The sequence below is a fragment of the Hyperoodon ampullatus genome (genome assembly GCF_949752795.1).
Source record: "Hyperoodon ampullatus genome assembly, chromosome: 20".
NCBI lineage: Eukaryota > Metazoa > Chordata > Mammalia > Artiodactyla > Ziphiidae > Hyperoodon > Hyperoodon ampullatus.
This window is the reverse complement of record NC_136933.1, coordinates 6,358,529-6,371,414: the sequence shown is the minus strand read 5'-3', so window position 1 is coordinate 6,371,414 and position 12,886 is coordinate 6,358,529. Positions and strand designations below refer to the sequence as shown.

The window sequence follows — 12,886 nt, the reverse complement described above, 5'->3', positions numbered from 1 at the left end:
AGACAAAGTAGACTTTAAGATAAGTGTAAGTTATCTCTTACTGTGTAGCATACCACTCCAAAATTTAGTGGCCTAAACCAATAACCATTTATTTATTTGGTTGGGAGCCCAGAGATGTTTTTGGACTTTTATCAGTCTCAGACCCTTTTTATCTAATCTGGTGGCCTTTTATTGATACAGTATCTTAAAACCTTTGTAGTCTTCTTTCTTTTCTCTTCTCTTTTTTTTTCTTTTTACAGGATTACTTTTTAACCACCTGTTTTTCCTCACACAGAAAATGTTCTTTACTAAGATTTCAAAGGCATAGAAATACAGCTTAAAAGGTTTCAACAACTTTTTTTTTTTTTTTTTTTTTTTGTGGTTCCTGGGCCTCTCACTGTTGTGGCCTCTCCCGTTGCGGAGCACAGGCTCCGGATGCTCATGCTCAGCGGCCATGGCCCACGGGCCCAGCCGCTCCGCGGCATGCGGGATCATCCTGGACCAGGGCACGAACCCGTGTCCCCTGCATCGGCAGGCCGACTCTCAACCACTGCGCCACCAGGGAAGCCCCTGAACGACTTCTTTTAAACAAAATATACGTTGCTATGTGGTTACCAGTGGCAGGTATGAGGATTAACTGCGACCTTTGTGAAGCCCAGTGGGGAGCTTGCAGAAGAAGTTCTCCTAGTGCCTTTTCTTGAAATAGCCCACCAGTGTGAAATCACCTATTTCTTGAATTGTTTTCTAATGAAGGAGTACAGAGTATTATGTTTTCTTAGCGTAATGTCCTAAAGTTTTATCCATGTTGTAGCATGTGACAGACAGCATGCCCTTCTTTTTTAAGGCTGCATAATATCCCATTGTGTGCCTATACAATATTTTCTTTATCCAGTCACCTATTAATGGACCTTTGAGTTTCTTCCACCTTTTGGCTATTGTGAATAATGATGCAAGGAACATGAATGTGTCAATATTTCTTTGGGATCTTTCTTTTTTAAATGTTTGATAGAATTTTTTAGTGGGTCTACCTGGTCCTGGATTTTACTTTATTATGTGGTTTTTGATTGCTGATTCATTTTTATTACTTACTCATTATTGATCTAGTAATATCTTTAATATTTTTGTGTATTTCAGTCTTGGTAGGTTAGGTTTCTAGGAATTTATGTTTTTTATGTTATCTAATCAGCATATAATTATTCATAGTAGTCTCTTATAATCCTTTTTATTTTTGTGATATCAGTTGTAATGTCCTCATTTCATTTCTAATTTTAGTTATTTGTATCTTCTGTTTTAAAAAATTTTTTTATTTTATACTGAAGTATAGTTAATTTACAATGTTGTGTTAGTTTCAGGTGTACAGCCAAGTGATTCAGTTATACATATACATATATCTATTCATTTTCAGATTCTTTTCCTATATAGGTTATTACAAGATACTGAATATAGCTCCCTGTGCTATGCAGTAGGTCCTTGTTATCTACTTTATATATAGTAGTGTGTGTATGTTAATTCCAAACCCCTAATTTATCCCTCCCCACCTTTCCCTTTTGGTAATCATAAGTTTGTTTTCCCTTTTGGTAACCATAAGTTTGTTTTCTGAGTCTATGATTCTGGTTCTGTTTTTTAAATAAGTTCATTGGTACCATTTTTTTTTAGATTCCACATATGTGTGTTATCATATATTTGTGTTTCTCTGTCTGACTTACTTCACTTAGAATAACAATTTCCTGGTCTATCCATGTTGCTGCAAAGGGCATTATTTCATTCTTTTTATGGCTGAGTAATATTGCATTGTATATATGTACCACATCTTCTTTATCCATTCATCTGTTGATGGACATTTAGGTTGCTTCCATGTCTTGACAATTGTAAATAGTGCTGCAGTGAACATTGTGGTGCATGTATCTTTTTGAATTATGGTTTTCTCTGGATATATACGCCCAGGAGTGGGATTGCTGGATCATAGGTTAGCTCTCTTTTTAGTTTTTTAAGGAACCTCCTCCATGTTCTCCATAGTGGCTGTACCAATTTACATTCCCACCAATGATGTAGGAGGGTTCCCTTTTCTCCACACCCTCTTTAGCATTTATTGTTTGTAGACCTTTTGATGATGGCCATTCTGACTGGTGTGAGGTGATACCTCGTAGTTTTGATTTACATTTCTCTAATAATTAGCGATGTTGGGCATCTTTTCATGTACCTTTTGGCCATCTGTATGTCTTCTTTGGAGAAATGTCTATTTAGATCTTCTGCCCATTTTTGATTGTGTTGTTTATTGTTTTGATATTGAAGTGTGAAGTGTTTGTATATTTTGGAGATTAATCTCTTGTCGGTAGCATCATTTGCAAAAATTTCCTCCCATTCTGTGGGCTGTCTTCATTTTGTTGATAGTTTCCTTTGCTGTGCAAAAGCTTTTAAGTTTAATTAGGTCCCAATTGTTTATTTTTGTTTTTATTTTCATTACTCTAGGAAGTGGATCAAAAAAGATCTTGCTGCTATTTATGTCAAAGTGTTCTGCCTGTGTTTTCCTCTTACATTTTAGGTCTTTAATCGATTTTGAGTTTATTTTGCTGTATGGTGTTAGAGAGTGTTCTTATTCCATTCCTTTACACGTGGCTGTCCATGTTTCCCAGCACCACTTATTGAACAGGCTGTCTTTTCTCCATTGTATATTCTTGCCTTCTTTGTTGTTAATTAATTGACCATAGGTGTGTGGGTTTACTTCTGGGCTTTCTATCCTGTTCCATTGATCAGTATTTCTATTTTTGTGCCAGTACCATACTCTTTTGATTAGTATAGCTTTGTAGCATAGTATGAAGTCAGGGCGCCTGATTCCTCTAGCCCCATTTTTGTTTCTCAGTATTGATTTGACTATTCAGGGTTTTTTGTGTTTCCATACACATTTTAAGATTTTTTGTTCTAGATCTGCCGAAAATGCCATTGTTAATTTGATAGGGATTGCATTAAATATGTAGATTGCCTTGGGTAGTATAGTCATTTTGACAATATTGATTCTTCCAATCCAAGAACATGGTATATCATTCCATCTGTTTGTGTCATCTTTGATTTCTTTCTTCAGCATCTTATAGTTTTCAGACTACAGGTCTTTTGCCTTTTTAGGTAGTTTTATACCTAGGTATTTTCTTCTTTTTAATGAGATGGTAAATGGGGTTGTTTCCTTAACTTCTCTTTCTGATCTTTTGTTGTTAGTGTATGGAAATGCAATAGATTTCTGTGTCTTAGTTTTGTATCCTGCAACTTTACCACATTCATTGATGAGCTGTATTAGTATTCTGTTAGCATCATTAGGATTTTCTATGTATAGTATCATGTCATCTGGAAACAGTGACAGTTTTACTTCTTCTTTTCCTGTTATGATTCCCTTTTGTTTCTTTTTCTTCTCTGATTCCCATGGCTAGGACTTCTGCAACTATTTTGAATAAAAATGGCAAGAGTGGACATCCTTGCCTTGTTCCTGGTCTTAGAGGAGATGCTTTCAGGTTTTCACTGTTGAGAATTATGTTTGCTGTGGATCTGTCATATATGGCCTTTATTATGTTGAGGTATGTTCCCTCTATGCCCACTTTCTGGAGGGTTTTTGATCATAAATGGTGTTGAATTTTGTCAAAAGCTTTCTCTGCCTCTATTGAGATGATCGTATGGTTTTTATTCTTCCCTTTGTTGATGTGGTGTATAACACTGATTGATTTGTGGATACTGAAGAATCCTTACATCCCCGAGATAAATCCCACTTGACCATGGTGTATGATCCTTTTAATGTATTGTTGGATTTGGTTTGCTAGTGTTTTGTTGAGGACTTTTGCATCTATGTTCATCAGTGACATTGGCCTGTAATTTTCTTTTTTTGTGGTATCTTTGTCTGATTTTGGTGTCAGGGTGATTATGGCCTCATGGAATGAGTTTCAGAGTATTCATCCCTCTGCAATTTTTTGGGAATATTTTCAGAAGGATAGGTGTTAACTCTGATAGAATTCGCCTGTGAAGCCATCTAGTCCTGGACTTATGTCTGTTGGGAGTTTTTAAATTACAGTTTCAATTTCGGTACTTGTGATTGGTCTGTTCATGTTTTCTATTTCTTCCTGTTTCAGTCTTAGAAGGTGGTACCTTTCTAAGAGTTTGCCCATTTCTCCCAGGTTGTCCATTATAGGGATATATACTTGCTTTTAGTAGTCTGTTATGATCCTTTGTATTTCTGTGTTGTCATTTGTCACTTCTCCTTTTTCATTTCTAATTTTATTGATTTGAGCCCTCTCCTTTTTTTCCTCATGAGTATGGCTAAAGCTTTATCAATTTTGTTTATCTTTTCAAAGAACCAGCTTTTAATTTCATTGATCTTTTATTGTTTTCTTCTTCTCCATTTCATTTATTTCTGCCTTGATCTTTGTGATTTCTTTCCTCCTACTAACTTTGGGTTTTGTTTGTTCTTCTTTCTCTAGTTGCTTTAGGTGTAAAGTTAGGTTGTTTATTTGAGATTTTTCTTGTTCCCTGAGGTAAGATAGTATTGCTATAAATTTGTCTCTTAGAACTGCTTTTGCGCTGTCCCATAGGTTTTGGATCATCGTGTTTTTGTTTTCATTTGTCTCTAGGTATTTTTTGATTTCATCTTTGATTTCTTCAACAATCCATTGGTTGTTTAGTAAAATATTGTTTAGCCTCCACGTGTTTGTGTTTTTTGCAGTTTTTTTCTGTAGTTGATTTCTAATCTCATAGTGTTGTATTCAGAAAAGATGTTTGATATGGTTTCAGTTTTCTTAAACTTACTGAGACTTGCCTTATGGCCCAACATGTGACCTATCCTCAAGAATGTTCCATGTGCACTTGAGAAGAATGTGTATTTGCTGCTTTTCGATGGAACACTGTATAGATATCAATTAAGTCCACCTGATCTAATGTGTCACTTAAGGGCTGTGTTTCCTCATTGATTTTCTATCTGGATGATCTCTCCATTGATGTAACTGGGGTGTTAAAGTCCCCCACTATTATTGTGTTACTATCAATTTCTCCTTTTATATCTTTTAACATTTGCCTTATATATTGAGGTGCTCCTGTGTTGTGTGCATATATATATATATATATATATGTACAATTGTTATATCTTTCTTTTGGATTGATCCCTTGATCATTATGTAGTGTCCTTCTTTGTCTCCTGTAACAGTCTTTATTTTAAAGTCTATTTTGTCTGATATGAGTATTGCTATTGCAGCTTCCTTTTGATTTCCATCTGCATGGAATACCTTTTTCCATCCCCTCACTTTCAGTCTGTACAGGTTTCTAGATCTGAAGTGAGTCTCTTGTAAACAGCATATACATGGGTCTTGTTTTTGTATCTGTTCAGCCAGTCTGTGTCATTTGGTTGGAGCATTTAATTCATTTACATTTAAGATAATTACCGATATGTATGTTTTTATTGCTATTTTAAAAATTGTTTTTATCAAGCCTTGTGGCTTGATATGATTTTAATTTTCTTACATTTATTGAGACTTGTTTTGTTTCTCAACATATGGTCTGTCCTTGAGAAAGTTCCATGTGCACTTGAGAAGAATGTGTATTCTGATGCATTTAGATGGAATGTTCTGTACGAATCTATCAAATCCATCTTGTCTAATGTTTCATTTAAGGCCACTGTTTCCTTGTTGACTTTAGGTCTGTTAATAATTGCTTTATATATTTTGGTTCTCCTATGTTTGGTACATACATATTAATAACTGTTCTTGATGAATTGTTCCTTTTATCATTATATACTGTCCATTTTTGTCTCTTGTTACTTTTTTTGGCTTGAAGTCTATTTTGTCTGTTATGAGTATGGCTACACTCATTTTCTTTTGGCTGCCATTGGCTTGGAGTGTCATATTCCATCCCTTCACTTTGAGCTTATGTTTGTCTTCAGAGCTAAGATGTGTTTTCTGGAGGCAGCATATTATTGGGTCTTGTTTCTTAATCCATTCAGCCACTCTGTGTCTTTTGGTTGGTAAATTCAGTCCATTTACATTCAGGGAGATTATTGATAAATGAGGTCTTCATAATGCTGCTTTTGTTTTCTGGTTGCTCTATATCTCCATTGTTTCTTTTTTCTTGTGTTTCTGTCTGTCATTTTGGTTTGGTGGTTTTCCATGATGTTTTTCTCAGTTTCCTCTTTTTTTTGTGTTTTATGTCTCTGTTCTAGATTTATATTTCGTTGTTATCATGAAGTTTGTATAAAACATCTCATAGGTAAAATAGTTCTTTTTCTGCTGGTAGCATCTTATCTTCATTTGCCTGTATGAGTTCCATTCTTTTCCTCTTCCCGTTTTGTGTTTGTTATCTCAAATTATCTATCCCTTTTTATGTAGTGAGTTTGTTACCAAATTGAATTAGCTATAGTCATTTTTCTACTCCACCCAGCTGCCTTTAACCTTTATTCTGTGAAGTGCTTAACAACCAATTCTAATACAGAGTTGAAATTTTTTTTTTTTTTTTTTTGCTGTACTCGGGCCTCTCACTGTTGTGGCCTCTCCCGTTGCGGAGCACAGGCTCCGGATGCGCAGGCTCAGCAGCCATGGCTCACGGGCCCAGCAGCTCCGCGGCATGTGGGATCTTCCCGGACCGGGGCACGAACCCGTGTCCCCTGCATCGGCAGGCAGACTCTCAACCACTGTGCCACCAGGGAAGCCCAGGTGGATGTGTATTAATCAGAAGAGGCTAGGTTATGCTTTCATAAGAAACACTCCCCAAATCTTAGTGGCTAAACACAGTTTAAGTTTCATTCATTCAATCAATGTCAACCATGCTCCTGGTTGACTCTCCAGGGCAGCAGTCTTCCATGTGTTGGCTCAGCACTAGAGAATGCTTAGATTTTTTGGCACTTCTAGATTGATAGTTTCTTTTCCAATTGCTGAACCGATAGAAGTGCAAACTAGAGAGACATGAGCTACAATAAGGAAATACTTCTCAGGAGTGGCATGCATCACTTTTGCCCTCATTGCATTGGCCAAAGTGAATCACCTGCCCATGCCTACCTTTAAAAGAAGGGCTCCTGAGTTAGAAGAGAACTGAATATTGGTAAATACAGATAATACCTGTCGCAGAGGATAGTATTAAAAACTAAGCGGAGAGGAAATTCATATTCTTGAAATAATTTGATATTAGAAAAATAAGGAAAAATACTTGATATTTGATAAGTTAATGATAAACAGAAACATTAAAATGGATAAGTAAATTCACAAACTGTTGAAAAGGCAAATAAGTAGGTAGAAAGTGTAATTAAGCAAAAAGGAAGAAAACATGTTATGGTGTGAAAAGGGTTAAGATGGTATAACTGTGTCCTTGGGGGAGATTAAAACAAACAAACAAATGCAGATTTCATGAATTCTCCATTGGAGTTAAGAATTTAAATCAAATCATCTCATTGTACACTTTAAAGTTAACACAATCTTATATGTCAATTATATTTCAAAAAACTGGAAATAAAAAGAATTTGAATGGGTCAGTTGCCAGTGTTAAGTATAGATAGTTTTAAAGGAGAGTTTTAAAAAATGTTTCAGGAAGATATAATTCATAAGCTAATACAATTCTAGGATGTAGAAAAAACAAGCAACTTAAGTTTAGGTAGTGCTTTAATATTTAGTAAGCAACATTCATTTGCTCAGTTATGACAAAGGATGCATGCATGCACACATGACCAACAGGCCTATCGCTCTGAAAGCTACAAACTTCTAAACAAAATATTATATTAATTTTGATAGTATATTAATAGAATGTAATGTTTTGATCAAACAGTATAATGATGGTTTAATATTAAGTAAAGTGTTAATGAAATGTATTCCATCAGTAGGTCAAAAGACAAAAGTCATTATCATTTTGGGTATGCTTCAAAAAGTCTTTGGATAAAAATTCAACTTCATTTTTAACAAAAGTTTTATAAGTAGGAAGATTTATAAGTAGGTGTTTCTCAACATGATCTGGAATACTCATCTTAAACTGAACACCACTTAATGGTGAAATATTTGAGATTTTCCAGTGAAAAATCAGGAGCAAATCTCACATTCCTGATATCACCATTGTTTTTTAATATTGTCCTGGCATTTTTAAGCAGTTAGAAATAGAAAGAGCTTATTGGAATAAAGAAGCATGAGTGACATGAGTTAATGTGGTGATATCAGAGGATGTAACCTAACACAGTATCCATGATCACTTCAACAGTGAACCTTTTATTAAAGATTTTTCCCTCTTTATGCATATACTTTTTGGTTTGTGATTATATGTATTATTTTAGAAATAAGTATATTTTGAAATAACATTTTAAAAATTTATGATTCAATTTTTATAAATAAATAATGCTACAAGTGCATTAAACATTATTTAAAATCATGTTATTAAATATTTTAATTTATCTCATATAGATAAAGTTATACATTTAATTAATTTATTTAAATAAATTATTATTTATACATTTACATGTACAAATGTAAATATGCATTTCCTGGATTTCAGTTGGAATGTAGCCCTCTGGCTAGTTTAGTATATAGCATATTATAGATATAAAAGTTATGTGGTATATTAATGGTATCCACTATTTTTTTATAATAATTTATCTTTTTCAGTTTGATTACATGGGCTCTGATGTAAAAGTTGTAACACAAAAGGTTATTCAGATCATTGGCTTTGTTAACAGTGTAAGTATTTTAAAACTATTTTTAAAATATATTCTGTAAGATTATAGGTAATATGAATTGATATATATAGTATTTTGCTGTGCTGTTGAAGAGTTTCTACATTCAAAATATTGAATTAAATGTCTTAAATATACCTTTACAAAAATTTAATATAATGTTCAAATTTATTTTAAAAATGTCATTTATTTTCTCCACTTAGATGCTTACCCAGTTAAAACTGACTGTTAGAATATCTTCAATAGAGATTTGGTCAAACAAAAACAAAATTTCTACTACAAGACATCCTAATCATATATTATATAGACTTTTAGAATGGAAATACGAATTTGTCTCCCAACCTCATCATACTGCATACTTATTTGCGTGAGTATAGTATTTCATATTTGTATAAAGAAATAACCCAAAATGATTTTATATGTTAATTATGAAAAACAAGCATTTACTTAATGTATACTGAGTTCTGTAAATTTGGTAGACACCATGGGATGGGAAAAAAATGTAGGTTAACGTCTTTGTCCTCAAGTAGCTAATGTGAGGTAAGACTTAAAATCTTTTATCAAATGACATAAAATTACCTGAAAGAAGTAAAATTACATAAAAGTTTTGAAATAACTAAAGGAGGTTAATTATGAGTGATACAATTTTTTGATGTCTCTTGGCTAATGAACTTTTACTACCTGTTATCTCTACATTCTTGTGTCTGATCTGATTATCAATACCACTGAAATGTAATTATGAGGAAAATTTTTATTTTTTTAGCTTCCAGAAAACTCCTACTTTTATAGGAGCCACATATCCTGCAAAAATATGTGACAAGAATTTTGCTGGAGGAGTTGCTTTGGTATGTAATTACTATCAAATTTGCTCTCATTATTTTCATGTTTCAAAATTTCCTAAATATTTTAAAGCAAGAATATATATATATATTACTTAGTTTATTCTTCCTTTAATAGTATTTTTATTACTAATTAAGAGTATAAAAATTAAATTGTATATAATTGCTTTAAAAATCAGAATATTTATAAAGTCAACTGATCATAATTTCATATTGTTTTAAAAAACATTTGACCTTTGTAAGTCTATTTAATTGTTTTGAGCAGTGGTATGCTTGCATCAATAGTTATTATATAGTCAGTGTGATTTCAATGTTAATTATTAAACATATTTTCCTCAAAATTAACAAAAATAAACAACAATAAAAATAAATATCAAAATATTAAATAAATATCAAATAAAAAATAAATTAAAAAAAATCAAATCAGTATTTTCCTCAAAATTAATAATTGGTATACATTCATGTACTTTTTGTTAAGTGACGTTCATTGTATTATTGTTTCAGGCAACTTTTATTATTGCATTCAATTCTTTATTATGTTTGCGAGGAGCAGACTGTTGTAGGAAGGAACAGCCATCAAATATTCATAATCTACTGTTTTCTGGAAAATGGGAATGAGCTTCTTCTACAGAGTTATGTTCTTTTTACAACAAGCTATATAAAAAGTAGCAAGGGGGGCTTCCCTGGCGGCGCAGTGGTTGGGAGTCCGCCTGCCGATGCAGGGGACGCGGGTTCGTGCCCTGGTCCGGGAGGATCCCATATGCCGCGGAGTGGCTGGGCCCGTGAGCCATGGCCGCAGAGCCTGCGCGTCCGGAGCCTGTGCTCCGCAACGGGAGAGGCCACAGCAGTGAGAGGCCCGTGTACAGCAAAAAAAAAAAAAAAAAAAAAAAAGTAGCAAGGGGAGCGAACTTGACAGTGCTTCAGAAAAATAAGGCTACACTATGATTTTTATACTGACCCATTTGTATATTTAGTTGACTTTTAGTAGCATGTACAGTGATTCAAATTGTCATTGACAGGTTAGACAGAATTAAAATCTGTACTGGTGTGTACTTGCTACCATTAGTATAAAAGACATATTGATTGATTAGATAAATCTAAAACAATTTCTAGGGGTTATTTGTCACCGTGGCTAAAGAAGAATCAGATATTCCCTAGGAATTTGTTTTATTCTCAGTCCTTGCTGTCGGTCTCCTTTCAGCCAAAGCCTCAGGAAAGACTGTCAGCAATTGTCCAGGTCTTTGTCACTATTGTGAATCCTCCTGAAAACAATGTTTCTTTGCTGAGAACTAATGTTTAGATCATGTGTGTGTGAAGAAAATAAAGCAGATGATAGGAATTATTGAATATAAGTGGTTAGTATGTGTTTTCCTGGTGCCATTCTTCAGACTTTAAGTTTGATTGGAATTTTTGGAATAAAAATTTGTAAAGGAAAAATATATGAGTTAAGGAAGAATGCTATAAAAAGCCAGTATAAAATTAAAATACAAATATCAATATAAAAATACATTTTTTGTTTATTCCAACAACAAAGAGTATGAAGATTAAATTTTAAAATGATAGACACCAATCATAATATTCTAAAATTTGTTTTTTAGGTTAAGAATCAATTCCTTGAATATGGTAGCTTTGTTAAATATTTTGAAATCAGGTAGTTAAAGCTATCCAACTTTGTGCTTTGTCAATACTATGTATGTCTATGTATAACTTTGCATTTTCATATAGATTTTAGAATCAGCTTGTCTAGTTCTGCACATACACAAAAGCTTACTTAGGTTTTGATTGGGATGGTGTGTAATTTATGAATCAATTAGGGGAGAATTGATATCTTAATAATGTTGGATCTTGCAGCCCACCAACATGATATATCTCTCCATTAATTCAGGTCTTTTAAAAATTCTCTGTGGAGGTTTAATACGTATACTGCTAAAATTATTCTTAGGTATTTTATATGCTCTGGTGCTATTGCAACTGGTCTTGATCATTTAAGTTCATCTTCCAGTTTCTCACTGCTAGTGTATATCAATATATAGCCAGTTTTTATATATATTTTCGTAAATATCCAGTAACCTTGCTGAACTTACATTATGAGATTGTTGATCTAAAACAAATAGACTGCCAGATTTCTCCAGAAATGATGGGTTTACTCAGAATCAGCAGAGAATTATGATTCGGGGTCTGCAACCATGTTGAGCCAGGTGCAGATCCTCTCATGGCAAGGGAAACAACACTTTTATAAAGGAAAGTTGAAAGTTGAAAGGAAAAAGAAAGTTGAAGGGAGCTGTAGTAAACAAAGTGTCCATGGCTTTTTATTGGCTGAGTCCTTGCCAGGGAAGAAGAAAAGTCTTTCTTTTTCCTGTTGGGTTCTGCTATCCTCCTGGCTGTGAGAGTTCCCCTTCTGGTAGCCTGACTCTAATTGAGGTTTCTGTTTATTATTTTTTACAAGACCCACTCTTTTTTCCAGTTTTACTGAGATACAACTGATATATAGCATTGCATAAGTTTAAGGTGTACAATGTAATGATTTGATATATGTATATATTGCAGAATGATTGCCACAATAAGGTTATATATATATATATTTGATAATCCATCTTCTCACATGGTTACCATTTGTGTGTGTGTGTTGAGAAACTTTAAGACCTACTCTTTTAGCAGCTTTCAAATATTCAATACAGTATTGTTAACTATAGTTACATTGTGTCCCCAGGTTAGAAATTTGTACCATTTGACCACTTTCACTCATTCCCACCCCCAACTCTCATCCTGGCAACCACCAATCTGTTCTCTGTTTCTATGAGTTCAGTTGTTTTAGATTCCACCTACTGAGATCATGTAGTATTTGTCTTTCTCTGTCTGACTTATTTCACTTAGAGTAATGCCCTCTGACTTCATCCATGTTGTGTCAACTGACAGGATTTCCTTCTTCTTTTATGACTGAATAATATTCATATATACATTATTATTAAACACACACATCTCATGATTTATCTGTTCCTTAGTGGACACTTAGGTTGTTTCCATATCTTGGCTGTTGTGAATAATCTGCAGTGAACATGGGGTGCAAAGACCTATTTGAGACAGTGATTTCATTTCCTCAGATATATACTTAGAAGTGGAATTGCTGATTCATATGATAGTTCTATATTTAATTTTTTCCAGGAAACTCCACACTGTTTTCTATAGTGTTTGTACCGATTTACATTCCCACCAGCAGTGCACATGGGTTCCATTCTCTCCACATCCTTGCTGGCATTTGTTATCTCTTATCTTTTTGGTGGTAGCCATTCTAACAGGTGTGAGGTGATCTCACTTGTGGTTTTGATTTGCATTTCTCTGATGATTAGTGGTGTTGAGCACCTTTTCATGTACCTGTTAGCCATTTGAATATCCTCTTTGG

General features: G+C 33.9%; 1 protein-coding gene across 1 annotated transcript in view; it reads left to right on the top strand.

Annotated features, from left to right (window-relative positions):
* LOC307068606 (disintegrin and metalloproteinase domain-containing protein 5-like) overlaps nucleotides 1–12,886 on the top strand; it is a gene marked incomplete at both ends in the record, with an annotated part of 136,110 nt that overhangs the window by 13,633 nt on the left and 109,591 nt on the right. The window contains 3 exons of the mRNA XM_079726556.1: nucleotides 8,580–8,651; nucleotides 8,851–9,014; nucleotides 9,411–9,492. Coding sequence (XP_079582682.1) covers nucleotides 8,580–8,651; nucleotides 8,851–9,014; nucleotides 9,411–9,492 — 318 coding nt within the window. The remainder of the gene's footprint in view (nucleotides 1–8,579; nucleotides 8,652–8,850; nucleotides 9,015–9,410; nucleotides 9,493–12,886) is intronic.